We start from the raw sequence: 26815 nt of genomic DNA, 5'->3' as shown, positions 1-26815 counted from the left end.
CTCTTTTTTTTTTTAAACAGTCCATATACAGCATATATCTATATCCTGTTCCTATTGTTATCCTCGGTGTGAGTACACACAGTGCTGCACTCGAAAAAATGCTTTAGAGCATTTATATAATCGCACTGAAACACACACACACATTCACACCTTCACACACAAACACACTTTTAGCAAAAGTGCACACACTGATAAGCTTTCATTTCATTTCATTTCATTTCATTTCATTTCATTTCATTTTCTATCTCGAACAAAGCACAAAATAAAACAAAACACAAAAAAACACAACAAATGTGTTACAACAACAAAGATAAACCACGTCCATAAGACGTTATACTTTCAAAAATATAAATTTCTCACCCCATATACAAATCTATAACTTGCCAGTATATATTTTACATCTATATCTTTATATTTTTATATAGGGCAACAACTGATCGATAAACCCGATAATAATCGATAATCAATTTTGTTGTCAACGAATGCCGTTAGCAATTATTTGGGCTGCTAAATTTACGGTTTAGTGAGAGAGTACAGGGTCAACCGGCAGCAGGAATAAGTGTGCATCCAAGTGATCCCAGGCATGAAAGCATTTTCTATTCAAAGCAACAAAGAAAACTGTAACCTAAAAGTTATGCAAAGCGGCGCTTGTGTTGTATGAAGTACCACAGTGATGCACGAGCATGTGAAAAGTCACAGATGAAGGTGAAACATCAGCACGGTGAGCAAAATATGTAGAATCCTCATCATGTGAAAATGGTGTAGTTTAATGAAGAGCTATTGTGTAAACTGTTTGTAATTTCGGGACAGTCACACTGGATCTGTTCTGTCGTGACTCGCGAGGTTGCGCAATCAGTTCGCTCGTGACATAGTGATGGATTCAATTAAATCGGTCCGAACAAACACTAAGTCTAAAAGCAGCAAATAACAGCAGCAGTAAACGATTCTATTTGTAGTCACTGTTGTGGTTTTTAGCGAATGCGTATGTATTTGTACACCACTGCATATTTTTCCTTTTTTTTTTAAATCAGGCCTGTTATTTTGCTGCGTTTCTCCATTTCATTCTATTTTTTGTAGCATGTGTCCACTACAACAGTAACTTATCTGTAAACGCGATTTACTGCAGCTTTACTACTTATTTTATGCAGATATCATTTAATTATAATACAAAATGTAATTTATTATATATTCTTGATGCTTATATCTTCACAACTGAATAAAATGTCTGGGTATTTTTTGATTTTATATTTTAAATGTATTTTTTTTAAGCATGATTGTAAACTTACCATCTGCAATTATCATTAAAAACAATGCAAATGTTGATTCACACAATTTACCACCAAGCATACTCATTTATTTTTTTACACCCCAGCATGAGTGAACTTGTTCGAGGAAAAACAATGTTATAAAAGTACACTTTTATACATAAAAACCCCAAAGTGGGGTTTTATATAGTTATAAAAAGCAAAACATCTCATTTTAAAAAGTTTTTTTAATCCGATGATTTGATTAATCGAAATAATAATAATAATAATAATAATAATAATAATATTCGTTAGTTGCAGCCTAATTTTTTATATATTTTATATATTTCTTATATTGAAGTTTCCAGCGTATCTTGTAAGTTAAAATGACACCAAGAAACGTATTTTCATATCCTCTTTCTATATACACTATACATGATGATCAAAGCCCTAATGCAGGAAGGTATTTGCATAGAAAAACACCAAGTGATCGGCTTTCTCAGAAAAAATAAAACACAATAACACACTACCACCAAACCATTTTCACACCCTGTTATGGATATTGTAGGATATTAACCCCCTTCCCTACTGGTGCGCAAATCCCTTTAGAAAGTAGCACATGATTCGTTCATCCATGGAGTCACAAACTCACCATACTGACTTGTGCCATCTGCCTCTCCAGTTTGGAGCGCGGCACATCCTCGAAGTAGTTGTCGTTGCGGCGGCGCCTGGCGTCGGCCTGCATGATGAGGTGCTGCACGTCAAGAGAGCCGGCGTTGGGATAAGCCTGGTTGAGAGATGGTGAGAGCTGAGGAGGAGTGTGATTCCCGCTGGGCTCCTGCACAGAAACGCAACACAACCAGAAGCAGTAATATCAATAGCATTATTGATACAAACTTTAGCAGCGTTATTTACCTATTGAACCTCAGTTTGACCTTAAATATTATTTTAATAAGATAAGATGGGATTACTTGGGTGTAGCTACATGGCATTATCGCCTGTCTGGAGGATATTTAAGGCTGATTTATCCAGATACAATTAGTAAGATGCTTAGGCGTTTAGGCGATTCGTATCGGTATTTTGTATCAATTTCAAAAAGTGTGCTTTGGATATAAGTTTGTATAATGATGCGTCATTATTTAACATTTTTGCGTTGGAAAAAGAAAGATTAATTTATATATAATTACAAGTTCTCTAATTGCATCATTAAGAAAGTGACCAATAATATGTTTCTCGAGCGCATTCTCTCAGCACCACTGCTGCTGCTATAGCTATATGCTACAACACTGCGGAGTCCTGAGAGTCACATAGAATACAGATTAACATGGCAGAGGTAGAGATGCATCTTTCTGGGGAAAGAACAGGAAAAGAACACCTGGTTTTATTTGATCTGTTTTTGCTTTTTTTTCGACTACAACGGCGTGTTTGTGAAAGGGCCATGCAATAGAAGTGAGAGGGCACTTAAGTGAATTGATGATTTGTTGTCTGTCTGAACCAAAGTAAGAAAAGAGAACTGTCATATTAAATCGCATAGCATCATATTTTTTTATTTAATCGTATTGCACTGTGTTGAATCAAAATCGGATCGCGCTGCATCGTAACAGGGGGAAATTGCATTGCATATGTTTCGTTAATGTATTGAAGTGAGTTGCGAGTCGCATCGACCTCAGTTATGTAGATGCACATCCTTAGTTTTTCCTTTCATTTGCCTCTTTTCCAGCGTGCTGATATTTACACACTAAATATATAATTTTTGTATTTTTTTAAATCCCTCCCACACCATGAGGCACATTGGACAGTAAGGTCCTGATGGCTAACTTGCTGTTTCTATAGCAATTTCGTTACAGAGTCGAGTAGCCCAAAGCCCACCATCCTTCTTTTGCATCCAGGCTTTGGAGTACTTTATCCCCATTCCCACAACGGAGCACCCATGGGGTGTTAAGGGCCTTGCTAACGAGCCCAAGAGTGGCAGCGTGGTATGGCTGCAAATCGAACCCACAACCCCCAGATCCAAAGTTCAATGCCTTAACCACTAGGCTACCACCTCCCCCCTAAATATATAATGACCAATTCATCATATTATGATTTGTTGTATTGTAAAAAATATGATTAATCCCTAGAATGACGAGTCACAGCAAAAAAAAATAAAAAATTTAAATAAAATAAAAAAAACAGAAGAGCATTGTGCTCCATTTAGGAGGCTGGAAAAGAGCCACATGATCGGATAGTATGAGAACATCCTGAACGCCAACACAGTAAAAGAATACATGCCTGGCACTGAATGTACAATGAAACGATCGGAAATGTTCAAGCGAGAATGAAGAGGGTGTTTTTTCCTCCGTGCTCCATTTGTAGTATGAAAGTTCAGGGTTGGGCAAAGACACATCAAAATGAAAATTTTAAAATAAAATACCAAATACCTTAACTTTAAGGTTTATCGAAATAAACAAAAGTCACACCATGCATCAAGATGAACTATTGTATTTTTGTATTTTAAAGATACTTTTACAAGGAGCATGACATTTCTTCGTAAACCGTCCATCAATTGGTCTATTTGGTCTGATCCTTCACCATTACACACCGACTCAGTTGAGTAAGTAAACAATGTTTAATAGCAGCAGCTTTTTCTCTGGGCAGAGTCACGCAATAAATCTTAAATGCAACCAGTTAACAGATCAAATATTCACATATATAATTCCAGTGATCTCCAGATGAAGGTTAATTTTAAGTAACCAACAGTTTAATGTTTAACAGTTTGTGAATGACTTGTTATCATACCCTAATTTAGTTACTTGGTGTTTGGTAACGAAAGGCGACAAACAAGTCATTCATAAGAAGATGACTGATGTCACCTGCATTCATAGCAGCTAGTTTCTAACTGATTAATTATTTAATTGTTAATCATAAATATAATAATATATTATGTGTTAGTAGTCATTCATGTAATGGTAAGTAAAATCATGATCCTACTAAACAGCTACTTCGATCATGGTACAATATTTATTTAACAGTCATTGGACGCCAATTTGAAAGCTGGCAGCTGTAGGATATGGATCAATTTTCTGTTCTAATCTCAACAAGTCTGGTAAACTACTGAGTAGACACCAAGCTGATATTTTATGATGACTTCTTACAAAGTAATTTGTATTATATTAAAAAAACAAAATTGGCCCAGTACTTTTTTTAAAAAAAGATGAGGGTATTAAAAAGACATGTCCCTGAAGACACAGTCCTAAAACCAGACAGAGAGAAAAAAAAACAGGAAGGAAGAGAGAGAGAGACTGTTAAATAGAAAAAAAACGAGATGCTTGATTTCTACACTTCATGCACATCATGTACAAAAAAGTTTCAGATGGATTGTGTCTGCCGTACTGACCCTGAGGGAAATCGCTCGTGGGGGTTTCTGCGGAGTGTCTTCGTGTAGTCTGTCTCCAAGTGATGCCAGAATTCGTTTCCTATGCCCTATAAAGCCGATCTTAAGAACCTGAGGATGGAAAAAAACAGAAGCGAAAGGTTAGAATGAGACGAACACGGTTTAAAACGGACATAACGGTTTCGATAATGGAGCTAATTTATGAGTTGCTCAGGAGCTCCTGGTTCCACAACTTTAACTGACTGTAGATGGACAGGAAGACAGACAGACAGACAGACAGACAGACAGCCACGAGTGGCTCGGACGTTCGGAGTAGCATTTCAAAACAGAGTTTGTACAAATAAATAACATAAAAACATTTATTGCAAGAAATTAAACATTTTTGTTGATTGTACAGTACATGTACAATTCCCCTTTAAAAAGTAACCATCAAAAGGAAAGTCTCAAAACCTCGTGATTTTTTGTCATTCGCAAGGGGTCCTAGAACACATATATATATATAGTACCTCACAAAAGTAAGTTGACCCCCCACATTTCAGCAGCCATTTTAGTATCTTCCCAAGATACAATACTATAGAAATATAACTTATATTTTCAAATAGTTAATGTGCAGCTTGTATAGCAGTTCAAATTGTCTAAATATCTGGCAACAAAGGTGAGCACACCAAATAATTATAGATGATCCAAATGGTTGCTGGTCGTGCATTTGGTACCTGGGCCTTTAGTGAGGACTTACCCACCTTATCCACCTCTTAATACCACCACTATCACGTTAAAGAAACCATCAATACTATACAAAATCGCAATATAACAACCTGTGGCATTACAGAGAGAGAGACATTTCACATATGGAGGGTTTTGCCAGTCACCTTGGCTGTTACATGTTTCCCTCTGACCAACCAATCAGAGGACGGAAAAATGCTGACGCTATTCGTCAGCATTTTTCCGTCCTCTGATTAGTTGGTCAGAGGGAAACTGTAAGGTGAATTTGAAATCTGATTGGTTAAAGGTACAGACCCATTAATGATATATTCTCTATGGTAAAAAAGCCAGAAGTACAGACTTTGAAGGCCCTGGGCAGATTAGATTGACATGGCAGCACATAGAGGCTGAAATTCCATTGGACAAAAAATCTAACATCCACATACATGTACTGGAAGAGAAGCCAAGAGAAGTGGTACGAAGTGAAGAGAATAAACTGTTGGGAATAAATATTAGAGAAAAGGCTTTGCTGGCCCTGACCGCCCGCCACTGGTGAGGGGTGTACTTACTTTTGTGAGGTACTGTACATATGTGAAACAAGGATCGCATTCGGTACACGTGTGCACCGTACCGAAAATCCTGTAGTGAAGCGGTTCAGTACGAATACGTGTAGCGTTACGCCCCCCATCACATACAATTTCATTCATGCACTTCTCAGTACTTTCATCTGGGAAGCTTTTATCATTTAAAATGAAGCTTGATGCTTGATTTCAATCCAGTGTGGACTGGGCATGTTTGTAGATCAAAGAAATCGGACAGTGAATAAATCCAAATGACCTTTTAGAATTGGCTCAAGAGTACAGAGTTCTCTTGGTAATAAAAGCGATCCTTCTCGAAACCGACAGTAATGTAATAAGCTTGTTATGAAATGTCACACCTGTCATATAGTACTTAAGCTGTGATTTATTCATCCATGTTATGTGTAGACATTTTCAGCAAAATACACCATTATTACCACATCCACGTCAACCAATCAAACTTCGAGACAGAATAATGCTACAGTATGGGAGGTATATGGAAACATCAACGAATGTGAAAATGCCACATATACTGTATAACTCAAATCTATCATTTATAAAGATCAATATTACTGAATTGAGTGAACCAGACTCGTACACTGATTAACATGCAGCTCCTCTCTGATTCATACTCAAATCTATTCATATTAATGTACTACATGATCAAATCATTTATTTAAAGGCTGAGTGTTCCTGTTTTTAGAAACACGTACTCTAAATAATCATTCTAACGAATATTTACAGGGGGACTGACAGCATGTTATACACTATACAGAACATCTGTGGTCATGTGACAATCACACCCAAATGTGCTTCTTCCTCAAACTGTTACCACAAAGTTAGAAGTTCTATTGTCTGGGACGTCATTATCATTTACCTGCATTGGAAGTGATGTGAAACAAAACCAAACAAAAAAGGGAAGATCCAGTATAAAAAACTGACAGACGACCGCAAAAAAACAGGAAAAAAACCCTTAATGCATCAGAAAATCTCTAGATAAAACCCTCTAGATCTTTTTCTTGCTCTCTCGCACATCACTATTATATAATTCTTATTATAATTATATAATTCTATTATTATATAACACATCGTTATGTATTATAAATGAGTAAGGAACTTTTCTGGGCTGTAATTACTGCAAAAAGCCTTTTAAAGAAAAAAGAACGCTATAATTTATTTGATTGAGGCTCAATTGGAGGATCATCATGCTATCATGTAGCTCCAAGCAGGAAAACTTCATAAGTATAAACTGTAAAACATAGTAAAGCTACTATAAGTCAATACACACAGCAGCTGTGATGGAATGAACAGAGCAAAAGCAAAACGTTTTACTGTTTATACACCATATACATCGTACACACTGTATACACTAAATACAGCATCAAGACCATAAACACTGTAAACAAAAAACACACTATAAACAACATATACACCGGTATCTAGTGTTCACTGTAGATAGATAGATTTTCAGATATCAGATATATATTTCATAACCTCCTTTTTAATCTCTCTTTAAATGTGCTGGTTCAGGTGCTCTGCGTAATGACAACACTTAATCTAATCTAATCTAATCTAATCTGATCTGATCTAATCTAATAAAGCAACACACTGGTGAAGTACTAAAATACTATTAGATGCTTCCATTTTCATTGCAGTTAGCAAAAAATATGATTCTGTTCTACCAGGCTTCAGGTATTCAACCCTGATTTTTGGTTTATAGAGAGATGTTTGTCTAGATCAAAGCTCTCCAAGAGGGTGGTACACACACACACACACACACACACACACACACACACACACACACACATATATATATATATATATATATATATATATATATATATGAACAGTACATATACATAATACAGCGCTGGTTTTGACCTTTAGATCAGTGCAGTAAAAAATCTAGAAAAGGTGTGCAGCTTTTGTCTGCAGAGTAATTGCAGGGTTTTGCGAGATGTGAGATGATAATTTAGTCTGAACAGATGCGAGAGAGAGCGAAAAAGAGCCGATCTGATTAGAGAAACGAGCTCCAGCGAACAGCCAGAGTGACTGTCAACTTCTGTTCAGAAAAAAACAAAACGACAAAAGCAAAACAAACCAAACGCCAGATACTGTACCAGAGAGTGAATCAATATTACAGCCGTCTCACAGGCACGCGTTTACAAGTGAGTACGATTCAATCAAATATTACATTTTCAATAGACTTCAGCTTACACATATACTTACACTTTATCAAATACTCCTAAAAATACATATTGAGAAATAGTTTTCTCTGAATTAAGATTGCCGTTTACAATAATAATTATTGACTGACGTGTGTGTGTGTGTGTGTGTGTGTGTGTGTGTGTGTGTGTGTGTGTGTGTGTAAGCGTATGTTAAAATGTCTTTTTGCTCCTAGGAGTTGCGGCAGGTAGAGGTTGCGTCAGGAACATTTCGGTTTCCTCAAAGAGAAGATGCCGACCCCACGAGGATCCCGTGCCATCTAGAGACTTACGAGCTCAGTTGGATTCCACGTCATGAATATTTCGAACATTGGATTGTGAGAATAAAACAACCCCTTAATCAATACTCAAAAAACATTCTACGCATGCTGTTTCTCCATCATTACAATTTAAAGGCTCTGGCATGGAAGAGTTGTTGTTGAATCGATAATGATCTCAGGTTGTTGAGCTTATTTATGAGTTGCTCAGGAGCTCCTGGTTTCACAACTCCAGCTGACTGTAGAAAGGACATTACTCATAATCACACACTCCAGTGCTCAGGATCTCTTACTCTCTGACGTTTGTAATGTTTTTATTATTTATAATCACACTCTTGGTGTCACCCAAATGAGAATAAGTTCCCCTTTGAGTCTGGTTCCTCTCTATGTTTCTTCCTAATACCATTCAAGAGAGTTTTTCCCTTGCCACAGTTGCCCCAGACTGCTCTTCCAGGATAAATACACTAAATTCACTTAGATTAAAAATTTTGTTCTAACATTCTGTACAGTTGCTTTGAGACTATATCAATTGTAAAAGTGTCCAGAAATAAACTTGAATTGAATTGTTAAAACTACAGATTCTATATTTCATTTACACAAGGAATATCTTACATTTCAGAAATAGCTCGAGGAACATCCAAGGTTGGAGCAGACCAACAGCCACTGAGCTCTTGGCCAACTAAGGCCTGGCTGATTTCACATACTGCCTGCTGGAATAAACATGGCAGCAGCTTTATTTGTGCTCGCTGCACTATTGGAGCACTGGACCTTTAATGACTCAATGAACATCAAATCCCTTGTGATTTCTTCTCTTTATCTCTATCCAACATGCTTTTCCTTTATAGAACCCACAATATCCTACTGTTACTCCAGATTTCGGTACTTTTCTCCACAGCACTCGTTCAGTTAGGGTTCAAAAGCTTCATTCATGACCATGAGTCATGATCTGATCTGGGATGTGACTAGAAATTGTCACGTGATGTTTTGACTAGGAAAAACCACAGATGACATCTTCTCACTTTAGAGTTCCAATTTAGGAACTTGCTGCAGTCTCCCCAACCCTGATTTCAGCAATTGATGTCAAATCAACATGGCAGCTCTCACAATGTTCACAATGAACCTTTATATGACTTACATTTACACCATTTGGCAGACGCCCGTATCCAGAGCGACTTACATTAACAGCATATCATTCATACAACTGAACATCAATGAGGTCAAGAGCCTTGCTCAGAGCCCCCAAGCAGCTTGGTGTAGCTGGTAATTGAACAAAGTCCAATGCCTTCAACACTAAGCTACCACCTTCCCACAAGGCCAGAGCCCAGAGTCAGCCATAATACAGTGCCTCTTGAGCACAAAGGTTTAAGGGCCTTGCTCAAGGGCCCTTTAGTGACAGCTTGCCTGAGAGTTTTACCCCCCCAACCTAGCAAACTGCAACCCAAAGCCTTAACCACATTCTATTCTATTCTATTCTATTCTATTCTATTCTATTCTATTCTATTCTATTCTATAGGAAATATTGTTTTTGAGGAGCATAGTATACACCACCTACCACAATTCAGTGTCGAATGTCCACATTGAAAAAAATATTTGTGCGGATAATTTTGCTTCTTTCTAGAAATCTAAATCAGAATCAGAATAATTGATTGATTCCACAAGGAATTGTTTTGTTGGTTGCAGTTGCTCACAGTATAATTAAAGTCAAATAAAATATAAGAAATTAAACTTAAAATATACTGTTCATAAGTTATATATTAAGTATTAAATTGGCGACCGAAAGAAAAACACCTTCACGCTTGAACTAAATAAAATCGTGTCTAGAAAATGACTTTAATCATTTATTTGGTTTATTGCAATCTTAAAAAAAATGTCTTAGTGCTCAACAAACTGGGGACCGAGGTTACATCACACAAAAAATATCATGTCTGTGTGTGTGTGTGTGCGCCTTAATTCATTATTCAATGCTGGACGGTTTTCCCAGATCTCAGCTCCTGACCAATAGGAGTTCAACCCTGGCCGTGTGCACCATCATGACTCGACTCCGCCTCTAAATCCCCTTTATAATCAGCAATAATTCATTTCCGTTCTCACCAGTGCATCCTGAACAAAAATGGAGAGGAAGCGGAGTCAAGCAGTTACCTAGCAACTATACAGACAGATCTGTTGCTACGTGGAAAATTGACACAGGATGCACAGTAAAACCGCATACTGTACAAGAGAGCAGCGTTCAGAGGACAAAGAGAGACGAGACGAATGAGAGTCAGGATGTGCACGAGTACGAGCAAGTGTAGGAGTATGAAATCAGTCACACAAATGCAGGACACACACACACACACACACACACACACACACACATCGACATACTGTATGCACACACACTTGCACCTCTCTACTGACTCATAACCGTGGACATTCAATATTCTCTCTACGATATTGATTTGCGCCTTTACAATCCAAAGACGTCTCTACATTTCTCACACAACCCTGTGTGTGTGTGTGTGTGTGTGTGTGTGTGTGTGTGTGTGTGTTTATGCAGACTATGTGTTATTTGGGCTAATTGTAGATTCACAGATGGAGAAACAGGTATCTCAGTTTGTTAGTGTGAGCCAAAACAAGAAAAAAACAAGAAAACTCAACATTTCTGTATTTCTGGTGATTAATGAAAGTGAAAAAAATAAAATTCCCATTAAAGAAAGCAGTTTCCTTCCAGACACAACCCTTCACCATTTCTGTTCTCCAAACTCTATACTTTGACCAGATATTTGAGATTTAAAAAATAGAACACTTGAAATAAATATCGCAATTTATATTTCCAGATTATGTGCTAGACAACCTCAACAACATGAACAGGATCAATCACCCGGTTCTTTTCTACACTAACTTCTGAGACAGAACATAATTCTGTACCATATCAAAATTAATGTTAATAATGTGTGAAATGTGTGTTTTGATGCTCTATGTTGAATTTGGTTTCACTAATAATAAACATACAGTTTATTGTAATGTTGATTACAGTATTTAACTTAAAAAGTATTCATTTTAGGTACATTTGGAACAGAAAAAAATGTGCGATTAAGTTAAAGGTATTAGTTACAGAGACATACAGAAAGGAACTAAGACAGTAAGTGGTTTTAAAAGAAACGAAAAACTAATACCAGCAGGTTTAAGGATCTTCCCCATTGGAAATGCACAATTTTTCTCAATCAGCTTATAAAGATAATGTCTTGCTACGTCTCTGTTACGATACCCAGAGGTTCAGTTTGTCGGAGTTGTGTGTAATAAGGAACTTTGGAGTAAAATTGTGATCACAATTTATGACTTACACCAATTGATCACTCCTGGTTGATGAGTGTGGTGTAATAATGAGGAGAGCAGATGCTACTGCTAATAATGTTTAATATTCTGCAAATATGCAAAAATTTATCAATAACAAAAAACTAAAACAACACAAAACATTAACATGTGCATGACTGTGAACACAAGGATTTAAATATAAGTACTAATCAGATGTAGAACGTGAATGATCCTGATAGTGAGAAGCATTAGATGAATGTGAGGTGTGTTTTACACTGTAACTAAAAAATTTTAATTAAAACAGAGAAGTGTGTGTTCACCAGATTGTAATTTCATTTTGATAATAAATGTGTAATTCATACCGTCTTCATAGCAAAAAAAACAAGCAATGTTCAAGTTTCTACACTGGGATCAAAGATCACAATTTTACCTCAACTTTCAATATCAGATACAATTCCTACAAACTGTACCTTATCAAAGGCCAAGTAGAACCTTTCTGAAGAACAAGCTGTGTTTGTCTGAAAATGGATCTACTTTATAATGTATTTACAATATAACATGAAGCTATTATTTGCAAATAATTTAGTGAGGTTGAGCAAACTACACCACATACACTAAATCAAACCACATCATGCCATATCACACAACACCAAACCAAACCACACCACATGACACCAAATCGTAACCATACCACACCATATGACACCACTCCACACCATGACACCAAACCAAGCTAAATTACACATCACACCACGTGACACCAAACACACCAAAACATATGACACTACATCAAACTAAACCACTCCACACAACAATGACAAAAAACAAACCAAAAATATCACACCATGACACCAAGCCAAACCACACCACATGACAGGTATATCTTATCTTATCTTATCTTATCTTATCTTATCTTATCTTATCTTATCTTACCACACTACACCACACCACACCACACCACTCCACAAGAAATGGCCACACCATAATACACCACACTATACCATACCACATGACACCAAACCAAACCAAACCAAACCACCATACCAGATAACACAAAACCAAACCAAACCATACCATATCACACCACACCACACATTACATCAAACCACAGCATGTGACACCAAACCAAACCACACTGTATCACATTATACCACACATCACACCAAACCTACACCATACACTACACCACACTGTATCACACTAAGCCATATCACACTGCACCACCCCATCACATCGCATTGTTTGTTCGATTCATTCTATTTGATTGTTGAAGCCAAGTAGAACCCTTCTGCTAACAGAACAAGCTGTGTTTGGCTGGAATTTAATCTACTACATACTGCAATCACAATATAATATAAAAGTATAACACGAGCCTATTCTTTGCTGATGAAGTATTGAGGTTCAACTCACACGTGTAAATCACTGTAAAAGTGTTCCACTGCTGTACTCCTGCTTTGTATTAAATCAGACTAGAAGGTGTCCAGTTGGTATACAACCTGCCATCAGCAGGCAGGCAACAATCTATTAAAATCACATCCCACAGAAATCAGTCAATTTACCCTGCAATTAATTTACAATCTGCAAAATTAAACATCAATGTATAATATACTATTAGCAATAAATCAACCAACATGCTTGCTTCCACTTCATCTGTCCGAGTCAGAGGCCCTGGGTAAAATATGAGAGTACAGTTGTGTTCAAAATTATTCAACCCCCACTGAAATTGATTGTTTTGGTTGGTTTGACATTGATTATGATCATTCAGTCATCCTGCTTACAATTAAATCAAAGAGGCACGTGTAGGTCAGACAAATATAACATAACATTTATAATGAAATAACCACAAACGTCTTTTCTGAGCTCACATCATTATCAGTTTTATTCAACCCCCAAGTGACATTCAATCTTAGTACTTAGTACAACATCCTTTTACAGTTATAACAGCTTTTAAACGTGAAGCATAGCTTGACACAAGTGTCTTGCAGCGATCTACGGGTATCTTCGCCCATTCATCATGGGCAAAAGCCTCCAGTTCAGTCACATTCTTAGGCTTGCGCACTGCAACTGCTTTCTTTAAGTCCCACCAGAGGTTCTCAATCGGATTTAAGTCTGGTGACTGCGATGGCCACTTCAAAATGTTCCAGCCTTTAATCTGCAACCATGCTCTAGTGGACTTGGAGGTATGCTTGGGATCATTGTCCTGTTGAAAGGTCCAACGCCTTCCAAGCCTCAGGTTTGTGACGGACTGCATCACATTGTCATCCAATATCTCCTGGTACTGAAGAGAATTCATGGTACCTTGCACACGCTGAAGCTTCCCAGTACCTGCAGAAGCAAAACAGCCCCAAAGCATGATTGACCCCCCGCCATGCTTCACAGTAGGCAAGGTGTTCTTTTCTTCATAGGCCTTGTTCTTCCTCCTCCAAACATAGCGTTGATCCATGGGCCCAAACAGTTCTAATTTTGTTTCATCAGTCCACAGAACACTATCCCAAAACTTCTGTGGTTTGTCCACATGACTTTTGGCATACTGCAGTCGACTCTTCTTATTCTTTGGGGACAGCAAGGGGGTGCGCCTGGGAGTTCTGGCATGGAGGCCTTCATTACGCAGGGTGCGCCGTATTGTCTGAGCAGAAACTTCAGTACCCACATCTGACAAATCTTTTCTCAGTTCCTCAGCAGTCACACGGGACTTTTCTCCACTCTACGCTTCAGGTAGCGCACAGCAGTCAAGTCAGCATCTTCTTTCTGCCACGACCAGGTAGCGTTTCAACAGTGCCCTTTGCCTTGAATTTGCGAATGATGCTTCCTATGGTGTCTCTTGGTATGTTTAACATCTTTGCAATCTTCTTATAGCCATTGCCCTTCCTGTGAAGAGTAATCACCTGTTCTCTTGTCTTCCTGGACCATTCTCTTGACCTCACCATGTTTGTAACCACACCAGTAAATGTCTAGAAGGAGCTGAGTATCACAGTCATTTTAAAGCTGCCTAATTGGTGCTTATTAGGCTTTATTGCTGCTCCCTGATATCCACAGGTGTTTTCAATACCTGATTGAAAACACTTAATTGAACCTCTGTTCTTCAGAGTGGTAGTCTTTAAGGGGTTGAATAATTATGTCAATGAAGAATTCACAAAAGAAACATTTACTACTGTATTACAAAACTAATTGATGTCATTTTAGTTGCATATGGTTCTTTAAGAAGTCCTTGTAGGATTTCATTCTGAATACAATTACAATTGTACACTAAATTCCCTAAAACCATTTACAGCATTGGGGGTTGAATAATTTTGAACACAACTGTATGTGCACAGTTTCTCACTACTGTTCTCATCAAACCTCACCGAACTCACCAAACCACCCTACACCACAAAAATACACTAAACAACACCACGCTATATCACACTAAACACTGGGACACCAGATCACACATCACACCAAACTACAGCATATAATACAACACCGCATGACACCAAACCACACCACAAACCACCATTTCAAACCACACTACACTATACCACACCAAACCACACCATGGCACTAAACCACACCACCTCACACTATATGACCCCAAACCACACCAAATCACACCATATGACAACAAACCACATCACATCACACCATATGACCCCAAACCACACTGCACTATATGACACCAAACTACACCACACCACATCAAATAACGCCAAACCACACCACACTATATGACACCAAACCACACGTCACGAAACCACACCATATGACACCAAACCACACTGCACTATATGACATCAAACTACACCAGACCGCATCAAATAACGCCAAACCACACCACACTATATGACACCAAACCACACATCACCAAACCAAAACAAAGCACACTGCATGGCACCAAACCACACCACATCACATTATATAACAACAAACAACAACACACTATATGACACCAAAACCACACCACATGACAACAAACCACACTGCACTATATGACACCAAACTACACCACATCAAATAACACCAAACCGCACCAAACAATACGACACCAAACCACACTAAATCACATCACAATGTATAACTGCAGCTTTGTGCATGGTGGTATCGTCCTAGCGTGTCTAGCAAAGGGAAACTGTAATGCTACTGAATAGAGAAACATTCTATACAGTTGTGCACTTCCTGTTTCGCAGCAATTGGTTTCAATAAAGCCTTCCATATAGATATGATGCCTAGTAGTGCACATACTTTTGGTCTATACAGTGGACATCAAACAGGATGGATTTGAGGGAAGAAAAACTATTTAAGACATTTGACCTTGCTGTGACCTTGATCCTGTTGGGAGAATCAGAAAATCTGAGAATTTGCGAGTCACATCCACGATTCCGCCACAAAATCTTCAACCAGTTGCGTGTCGCGCTAATTCTGTTCCACAGCAAGAAGAACTTTAGAAAGAAGAAGTTCAAGATTCTAAAGTCCAAAATCCAGAGTCCTGAGTCCTGAGGGCACTGAACCGAATTCAGCTGAATGCACGCGGCATAGTGATGAGATTATTACAGCAGTGTGGCACTAAAAACACAGGTGGTAGAAACAGAATGAGAGAGAGAAAGAAAACGAGAGGGATAGAGAGAGAGGGATATATAGAGGTATAAAGAGGGAAAGAAAGATGCTGTACTGTGTGAACTGTATACATTAATTAACACACAATTTAGTATAAATTTTACAGCTGACTTGTTATTACCTTCACAGTACACACACACACACACACACACACACACACACACACACACACACACACACATATATATTCCGGCAATCTTGCACTTTCTAAAGTGGTGGAAAAATGGTAAAGAGATTATAGGCAGCAATCAGAGAAGAAAAATAATTATGGTGCACTAGGTACCAATGTGTGTGTGAGTGAGGGATAGACAGATAGAGAGAGAGAGAGAGAGAGAGAGAGAGAGAGAGAGAGAGAGATAACTCACCTAAATTTATTGCAGTCGCAAATTTGCTGTAAGTCTTCCCTACATCACAAAGTAGCGTCGTACACAAAGAACATTTCTTTCTTTCTTTCTTTCTTTCTTTCTTTCTTTCTTTCTTTCTTTCTTTCTTTCTTTCTTTCTTTCTTTCTTTCTTCTTTCTTTCTTTTCTTTCTTTCTTTTCTTTCTTAAATTGGCAGTGGCAAGTGTCAGTGGCAAGATGAGTCACGTACACGGTTGGAAAGGATGCAGTGAAAATCCCTCGTTACTTACTCCTTCCTTTTCTCATTCACTCTCTTTCTCCAGTCCTCCGATTCCTTCTCGCTACTGCTATGGAAGTCTCCGCTTCAACATGTCTCTCTTGGTCCCTCTCCTCCCCTCTCTGGCTCGCTCTGTCTCTCTATCGTTTTCTGATCTTTCCTCCCTTCTATCCCATTTGCTCGCTCCCTCGCTCTCGGTCCGGCGCTCCACGTCCTCCCTCTGCCTGGTTACTATGGATACTCCCATCCAGAGACGACGAGTGTCTCCGCAGCCATGCAGCATTCAGCGCTTTAGCCCTTGATACTGTAAAGCGTTCTTTCTGCTTCTCTCTCTCCTCCTCTTTCCCTCCCTCCTCTTTCTCCTCTCTCTCAGAGTGTGTAGGAGCTTTACTGTCACCACATCACATTATATAACAACAAACAACAACACACTATATGACACCAAACCACACCACATGACAACAAACCACACTGCACTATATGACACCAAACTACACCACATCAAATAACACCAAACCGCACCAAACAATACGACACCAAACCACACTAAATCACATCACAATGTATAACTGCAGCTTTGTGCATGGTGGTATCGTCTAGCGTGTCTAGCAAAGGGAAACTGTAATGCTACTGAATAGAGAAACATTCTATACAGTTGTGCACTTCCTGTTTCGCAGCAATTGGTTTCAATAAAGCCTTCCATATAGATATGATGCCTAGTAGTGCACATACTTTTGGTCTATACAGTGGACATCAAACAGGATGGATTTGAGGGAAGAAAAACTATTTAAGACATTTGACCTTGCTGTGACCTTGATCCTGTTGGGAGAATCAGAAAATCTGAGAATTTGCGAGTCACATCCACGATTCCGCCACAAAATCTTCAACCAGTTGCGTGTCGCGCTAATTCTGTTCCACAGCAAGAAGAACTTTAGAAAGAAGAAGTTCAAGATTCTAAAGTCCAAAATCCAGAGTCCTGAGTCCTGAGGGCACTGAACCGAATTCAGCTGAATGCACGCGGCATAGTGATGAGATTATTACAGCAGTGTGGCACTAAAAACACAGGTGGTAGAAACAGAATGAGAGAGAGAAAGAAAACGAGAGGGATAGAGAGAGAGGGATATATAGAGGTATAAAGAGGGAAAGAAAGATGCTGTACTGTGTGAACTGTATACATTAATTAACACACAATTTAGTATAAATTTTACAGCTGACTTGTTATTACCTTCGTTGTGCACACACACACACACACACACACACACACACACACACACACACACACACACACATATATATTCCGCAATCTTGCACTTTCTAAAGTGGTGGAAAATGGTAAAGAGATTATAGGCAGCAATCAGAGAAGAAAAATAATTATGGTGCACTAGGTACCAATGTGTGTGAGTGAGGGATAGACAGATAGAGAGAGAGAGAGAGAGAGAGAGAGAGAGAGAGAGAGAGAGAGAGATAACTCACCTAAATTTATTGCAGTCGCAAATTTGCTGTAAGTCTTCCCTACATCACAAAGTAGCGTCGTACACAAAGAACATTTCTTTCTTTCTTTCTTTCTTTCTTTCTTTCTTTCTTTCTTTCTTTCTTTCTTTCTTTCTTTCTTTCTTTCTTTCTTTCTTCTTTCTTTCTTTTTTCTTTTTTCTTTCTTAAATTGGCAGTGGCAAGTGTCAGTGGCAAGATGAGTCACGTACACGGTTGGAAAGGATGCAGTGAAAATCCCTCGTTACTTACTCCTTCCTTTTCTCATTCACTCTCTTTCTCCAGTCCTCCGATTCCTTCTCGCTACTGCTATGGAAGTCTCCGCTCAACATGTCTCTCTTGGTCCTCTCCTCCCTCTCTGGCTCGCTCTGTCTCTATCGTTTTCTGATCTTTCCTCCCTTCTATCCCATTTGCTCGCTCCCTCGCTCTCGGTCCGGCGCTCCACGTCCTCCCTCTGCCTGGTTACTATGGATACTCCCATCCAGAGACGACGAGTGTCTCCGCAGCCATGCAGCATTCAGCGCTTTAGCCCTTGATACTGTAAAGCGTTCTTTCTGCTTCTCTCTCTCTCCCTCCCTCTTTCCCTCCCTCCCTCTTTCTCCCTCTCTCTCAGAGTGTGTAGGAGCTTTACTGCTTAACCCTTTCAGAACCTGCACTGCAGTTTCTGCTCCACACGTTCAGTTCACAAAACATCTCTATTTCCACATGATCCTGGATCAAAATCACGCTTTTTTTTCTTAAATCTGTTTTTCTTTCTTTTTTTTTTTCCCTTCTTTGTATATCAGGACTAAAAAAACACTGAGAAAAAATGTTCAAGTAACAAGAACAGACGAGACCAAGCATGACATAAATACTTTACATGCTTTGTTTGCTCTCTGTGTGTGTTTATGTGTGTGTGTGTGTGTGTGTGTGTGTGTGTGTGTGTGTGTGTGTGTGTGTGTGTGTGAGAGAGAGAGTGGGTGAAGATGTAAAGATTACCCTTCTGTCCGCTCGGAATGCATTTCAGCTCCCCGTTGCTCTTGGTTATGCTCACTTGATGTATTCGACATCCGTTACATTGTTTATTAATATCTAAAACAGCGCAGTTGAATTCGTGAAGCTGATTAATCAGAAGGTGTGTATTTGTGTGCACAGTAGTCGTGTGTTATAGCTTGGCGCAGGCAGCAGTTTGAGTTGTAATGTGAACATTTCATCATTTTATATTAGATTTCTATAGTAACAGCTTCTGTAACCAGAGCAACCTGTATGACAGCTGCAACACATCTTCACCTAATGATTATATATATGTAGATATTGAATCCATATCAGTGTGTCGGCATAAAAGTTATCGATGTAATGCATTTATTTAAAAACCTGTGCATCGGATACAAGGTGGAATTTGGCATCATTTTTTAACATATTTGCATTGGTAAAAAAAAATATTTCTTTTTATATAATTATTACTAGATTAAAGATTAGATTAGATAAATTATAATATTTACTTTTATTTACAAAGCGACCAATATTGATATAGATTGATTTCTCCTCTATAAACTGTTTCACCATGCAGTCACATAGAATATACTGTAGATTAACATGGCAGAGGTAGAGCTGCATCTTCCTGGAAACAGAACAGAAAAAAAAAAACTTCTGGTTTGATTTGATCTTTTTTTCACTACAAAAGCCTGTTTGTGAAAGGGCCGTGTGTTAGAAGTCATTAAGCATTTACAATAATTAAATAAATTATTTGTTTGTCTGTACCAAATAAATTAAAGTGAACTATCTGTTATATATTGAGTTGCAAAGCATCAAATTTTTTTATATTGAATCGCATTGTGTTGAATCGAATCGAAATCGGATCACATCGAATTGTAATGAGATGAATCGAATCGCATCACATCGGTCATATATATCGGTAATGTATTGTATTGTTGTTATGCTTCGAGATCAGTTGGCCTCATTTGTTTCGCTGTTGCGCCAAGTCTCAAATCGAACACCACAATCCGCCATTGATGCACACATCCGGCAATTAAAACCGTCTGTGTGGAAACATAAACACATTTGGTGTTGATTTATATAATTTAAAACACCATAACTACTTTAAAACATTTGCAAAAATATTTTTACAAGCTGCCCTCTCATGTGAAAATATAAACAGGCTTGTCTGTTTAAGCAACTGGCTCACTGCAAAGACAAAGTAGTAATGGGAATCTGGTATTTCTATGTTAATTTTTATATTAAGTTTTCATGTGTCTAATAGAACAAGTTCTTCGAAAAACATCTATGACCTTTGAAACATGTCTAGTGTAAATGTTAAATTGAGTAATAATAAATGTACATTTGCATCTATATATGTCTCAAAAAGTATAAATTTATATAATGCAATGATTTGCAAATCTCATAACCCCATATTGAATTGTAACAAACGAGGTTAATTGACAACAGTTCAATAATATGATTGAGTATAAACTGTGTATCGTTGAGAGGCAGAGTCTCTCAATAGTAAAGATGAGCAGAGATTCAATCTGTAAGAGACTGCATCTACAAATTGTGAAACATTTTCAGAATAATGTTCCTCAACATTAATATCTAATCACTCATAGTCCATAAAATCATTAAAAAAAGAAATCTCTGTGAACAAGGACAAGAGCAAAAATCAATATTGTATAGCGTTTTTTTTTTTTTCAGGCCCTCAGGGGGCACTGCATTTACTACAGGCATGATTCTGTAATGGAAATCACTGCATAGGCAGAAATCATATTTCATAGTGCCATCTATAAATGCAAGTTACAGCTCTATTGTGCGAAGAAGTAGTTATATGTGAACATGATCCAGAAACAATGTAGTCAATCATTGAGATATAGATGTTACATTTTTTACACACAGAAAAGTGGGAAGAGAGAGAACTTCTTTTTGCCAAATTAATAACAAGAGTGATAACATGAACTAACTTGTCTCATGTACATTCCAGAACATTAAACCCTTTAAAAACCTTCACACTCTACCTGTGTAGACTGAAACTGTTGGCAAATTGCTCTGGTATAAGAAAATGATCCACCTTGAAGCAGCAATGTGTTGCATCACACCATTCCCAGGGTGGATCTCTTTCATTTTCATTGATGTAATATAAAATATATATCCATGTTTGAGTGATAAAGGAAAACAATGTAGTGATGGAGTGGTGACATGAAGTACGTTGTCAAAAAGCGTCGTTCTGCACTGTTAGATAAAACACCAGACACGTGTCACCATTACTCTATTTTCTGTCTGTGCGTAAAAGGGAACGACTTCATCTCCTGCTGATAATACAGCGCTTTACGTGTGTTTGTCAGGAGGTGTTAGCGTTACCACATGAGCCTACGGGCTCTTCCACCCACACACACACACACACACACACACACACACACACACACACACACACACAGAGCAAACAGCATAGGAAATCGATTAAAGATTCTATATTACTGCAAATGAACGCATCCCAGAAGTCACGTTAGTTAATTTAGCGTTCAGTCCTCAATCTTACACACTTCACACGAGGTGTGTAAAGTTTCAAATAAAACTTTGTGATGCATCAGGTTTTTAAAAAGTGTGCAAGTTGCCATTTGTATTGAATATAAAACATTTTATTTGTATACAATTATAAGTAGTTGTGCTTTATCTTTATTATTTAGTAAGTGAGCAATAATTTGCGACCAATATTTGATATGTAGATTGGTTTCTCCTCACTAAACTGTTTCTCAAGCGTGCTCTCTCAGCACCACTGCTGCTACGTAAATATGCCGGATTACATCACTACGGAGACGGAGGCGTGTCTTGAGAGTCACATAGAATAGAGATTAACATGGCAGAGGTAGAGCTGCATCTTTCCGGAGACACAACAGAAAAATCTGGATTTTTAAATGCACTACTAAAAAAGGGCCAGAAGGCAGGTTGTATAAACACCTCGAAACCCTTTCTGGTTAAGATTCATCTCACTATGTACTGTAGCAGAATAGACATAATTATTATCAATGAAGTTGTCAAAATATCTGTCGAAACACAGTAGAGCATTTAGCAAAGAAACCAGAAGTATAGATAATAAAGATTGTCCTAATTATGAGGATTTTAGTGATTGAATGATCCCACTGATTTTAGCGTGAGCTGAGAATGATCCTCTTGATGCATGTTTACAGAAACACAGAGCCTTGTAGGTGATGATGATGATGATGGAAGAATTTAGTCTGTACATCTTAAAGCCATATGTCTTTCTTGCCTAGATGCCTTTTGAATAAATGAAATTTTCCCTTCACTTGCACTAGGACACCCAAACCTGTTCCAGCATTCCAGCATCTGTTTTGCATGGGTTGGCGTTGAAGATCTGCTGTTTTAGAGCTCCAACTTCAGTGAACACCTTTTGGATGAATGTGAATGCTGACTGCACCCCAGGTCTCCTCACCTACATCAGTACCTGACTTTACTAACACCCTTTTGGCTGAATGAATCTCACACAAATCTCCAAAATCTACTGGCACATCTTTCCAGAAGAGTGGAGCTTATTATAATGGCAAATGGGGACTAAATGTGGAATGGGATTTTCAAAAACCAGTTTAATAATCAGGTGTCCATAAACTTTTTTCCACACAGGAGTAGGTAATGTCAGAATTGGATCACGTAAAGGGCTTTCCCGGACAACCACACAAATGTGGCAAAAGAAAGAAACAGTAAGTGTGTGTCTGACAGAAATAAGTGTGTGTGTGTGTGTGTGTGTGTGTGTGTGTGTGTGTATGTGTGTGTGTGTGTGTGAGATCAGACTGCTGCAGTAATACAGGCAAAGGCCATCTGCTTAATCTGGAAAGGGGATGTGCAATCTGTGTGCCCGGAGACGTAGCGGAACACAGGAACATGACACGAAGGACACCAAAACTCATTATTGTGCTCACACACACACACACACACACACACACACACACACACACACACACACAAACACGTGCGTCACACGCACAAACGCGCACGTCACTTTTGAGTCACGTACACTGCATGCAAGTGGTCCCTATGGTAACTACTGCCAGCAGTCAAACCAACAGGGTAATAATTATCTGGGAAGAAAAAGAAAAAGCTGAACTGTTATTACTGGCCTGATGACTTTGGGCTGCGGACTATTAATACCCTGGTGAAGGCATTCCATCGCCCCTAATGTGTTTCAACTCAATTCATACACTTTTAACATCAGAATATATCTAGGGCTGTGGATCTGGCGATACGATACTGTACGTATCACAATACAGGTGTTGCGATACAATAAAATTTTATACTGTATGCAAGATGATATATTGGATATTGTTTATTTTAGGAAAAGGATATAATTTTAGGGGAGCCGTCATTAAGAACACACCTCCATATGCAAAACTTTTAGCAAAAGCTGCTTTTTATCTAGAGGTCGAGATAGAAACTTAAAATGAAACAACTGCCATTATTCTTTTTAAATATCGATATTGTGTTCTTTTAGAATCGCCAAACAAAATATCAGGATACTGAAGCGTATCAATATTTTCAAACAACCCTAAAAATACTATTTATTGCATACCGGGTGGATGCTGGCACAGGATCAAATCTGATGGATTGAAGTCCTATAAGACCACCATGAACATAAACTCAGGTTATTCACATCGTAGTTGTTATTAATGATGTGAATCAGTGCACAGGCTAAAAATCCTGCTCGGATGTAGCATGCTGATGACATAACTTGACACACACAAACTAGTTTTTTTTTTTTACTATATCTAGTGTGTATTCTGCCTAGCAAGTCAAAATGTTAATGAAAATATAAACACAATAAAACAAAACAAAATGCTACTGGCATCACCAAACCTTTACACAGCAAAGAAATTACACCCTGTTTGAAATATTGTAAAGATAATAAAAATCTAAATGTTAATAATGTATGATTATCATAAACCAAATACAGTAGTCCCCCCCGAGTTCAAATTACGATCTTACGTTGACAATAGCGATATGGCAAAGTTGTAAAAATATAGCAAACGTAGCAGCATGTATACATACATATACATATATACTGAATAGTTGCATATACATTGTATAGTACAGTAAATTGCTCTGTTTTTGCTGAATGATGTACTTAGTTAAATTTTTAACAAATACAGTATATTGTACCCAGACCCCGCACTGATCATCATTCTTTAAGACTCCCATGTAAACTAGGACATTTCTCACCTCGCGATTTTCAAGCTCCATCGTAACTCAGGGACTACCTGCATAAAGTTAATATAAACATATTTCTAGACATTTTTCCCTCATAGGAATTCTCGCGTCTTGTTCTACTGGCAGATCCTTATGCTAATTTCATTTTTCAAACTCTCTAAAAAGAAGTACCATTGCAAACCTGTCAATAAAATAACATCTGATAAGATGTTATTCTTCTGACAGGTTTGAAATGCCTATTAAAAGGTCTAATTAGAAGGCATTGTGGGATAATACCAGAACACGTAAAGCTGATTGGTGTGTCCTGAAATGTTTTTTTTTTTTTATATTCAATTAAAAAAAATGTTTTGTATAGTGTTCCATTATCTCCTGGCTATAGTATGGCTATAAAGATGTCCTGGGTTACTATGGCAGTCATATCTTATTAGAAAATGTCTCTAGGTTACGTATGTAACCCTAGTTCCCTGAGGGAACAAGACGCTGCACCGAAATGCTTTGGGAAAACGCTCAAGTGTTCATGCTCTGAAATAACGTGTGTAATCAGTCAAAAATTTTATGCTGGCCGTCACCGGCGGGGTGACGTTACGACCAGGAGTATAAAATGCATATGAGTAAGGGCGGGAGGGAGCTCTGACCCCAAAGAAAGCGGGAAGACCAGAGGACTCATAAGATGATGTGATAGCATCAACAATCCACCTGCTCAGAGTCTGCTTATTAGCAAGGAGGCCTGTCTTGGGAGGGCCTTAGCAGACGAGCAGCTAATCGGTCCTTCTTCAAGGACCAATCCTGTGAACATAGGTGTCCAGTGCACGCACCGGACAGAGCTGGTTCAGTTTCTCCTGGTCTGGGGCCTGGAACAGAGGAGGATAGAATGCCTGTAATCTTACGGGTTGTGAAATGACCGAGAGCACCTTGGGTATGTAAACCCAGCCACAGTGGCGTGATAAGCCAAAATGGCGGATGCGTAGACTTTTAGCGTGGATGAAGCCAACCCCTTGGTGAACTGTTTCTGGAGGAAATCCAGCACCGAACCAACTGCACAGTGAACAGGATCCAGCTGGTGGTGCTCACACCACAAGCAGAACAGACGCCACCTGACGGCATATGACCTCCTTGTGGAGGGAGCTCTGAACTGGAGAATGTTCTCTACCACCTCGTTAGAGAGACCAGAACCTCAGGGGCCACAGCAACAGCCTCCACAGTGAAATATGGCACCCCCAAGCTAGGAAAGGAGATCCCTTCTCAAAGGTCCGTGTCAGGACCTTTTCGTCGAAGCCTTCCTGTTGAAGATGACAGTTCCTAGATCTGTCACCTCACAAGGCTGTGACACCGAGTGCCACACAGGATCCCTTACAGGGGGGGAGAGCATGTCGCTATGCTGCATTTCTTTAGTGGCTCTGAGAGCCAGATTCGCCGTACAGCGAAGCTTATCAAAATGGCTGCCCGGGCCACCTCCCATATCCAACTCATGCAGCAGGTCAGCCTGATATGCCTGCAACACCGCCATGGTGTGCAGGGACGCAGCGACTTCACCTGTTGAAGCATAGGCTTTACCCACGAGCACCGATGTATTGTGTTAGGGTCTTAAGGGAGGAGGCGATTCCGGGAGGGAGATAGGTGGCAAGTATCTCTTCAACCCGCAGCATCACCTCATAGCCATGTTCTTTTCGCCCCATAATTTGGAAATACACAGTATAACTGGGGGTAAAGGGGCGGGCCGAAAAAGGCCTAATCCATGACCTGGACACCTCGGTGGGGAAAAAAGGGATGACCCCTATGTGGAGGTTGTGACACGGGTGTCAGAAAGTGCTCATCTAATTTACTAGATGAAAGCACTTTCTTCTAATGAGCCGGCCAAGTTATATTGAGCTTGGCAACGACACACTCGGGTGCATTCCCAAAGCATTTCGACGCAGCTTGAGTTCCTATAAGGGAACAGAACATATAAGGGCCATCTATAAGCATGAACTGAGTCATAGCCTGAGTTTCCAAACCGCTGGCTTTATTACGATGGTGTTAAGAAATCGTATGTCTGATGTAGCTGGATGTAAATTTTGGATGAACCATCTAACCCTAGAGCAGCCTAAAAGCCACTCCACCCGACTCCACGCCCAACTCACTCTGTAAAACCCATTTCGCATATGACGTGACTCCACAGGCAAGTCAGACAGAAATTCAGCTACGTATACGGGGCAGAATTTGAAAAACAATTAACAGCTTGACTAGAATGTAATGCTTCATGCTCAAACACAACTTGAGTCA

The 26815-nt window shown here is 38.8% G+C and overlaps 1 protein-coding gene across 7 annotated transcripts in view; it reads right to left on the bottom strand.

Annotated features, from left to right (window-relative positions):
• anks1b (ankyrin repeat and sterile alpha motif domain containing 1B) overlaps positions 1–26815 on the bottom strand; it is a 227912-nt gene that overhangs the window by 16646 nt on the left and 184451 nt on the right. For 6 of the 7 annotated variants that reach the window (XM_046859927.1, XM_046859928.1, XM_046859929.1 and 3 more), the window contains 2 exons: positions 4621–4728; positions 1897–2082 (listed from right to left, as the gene is read on the bottom strand). In XM_046859927.1, coding sequence (XP_046715883.1) covers positions 1897–2082; positions 4621–4728 — 294 coding nt within the window. Of the gene's footprint in view, positions 1–1896; positions 2083–4620; positions 4729–16628; positions 17205–26815 lie in introns of those variants that run through there. The other variant, XM_046859933.1, reaches the window with a different exon arrangement.

Source organism: Silurus meridionalis, chromosome 10, assembly GCF_014805685.1.
Source record: "Silurus meridionalis isolate SWU-2019-XX chromosome 10, ASM1480568v1, whole genome shotgun sequence".
Lineage (NCBI taxonomy): Eukaryota > Metazoa > Chordata > Actinopteri > Siluriformes > Siluridae > Silurus > Silurus meridionalis.
The sequence above is the reverse complement of the archived record's forward strand: the minus strand, read 5'-3'. Positions and strand labels throughout refer to the sequence as shown.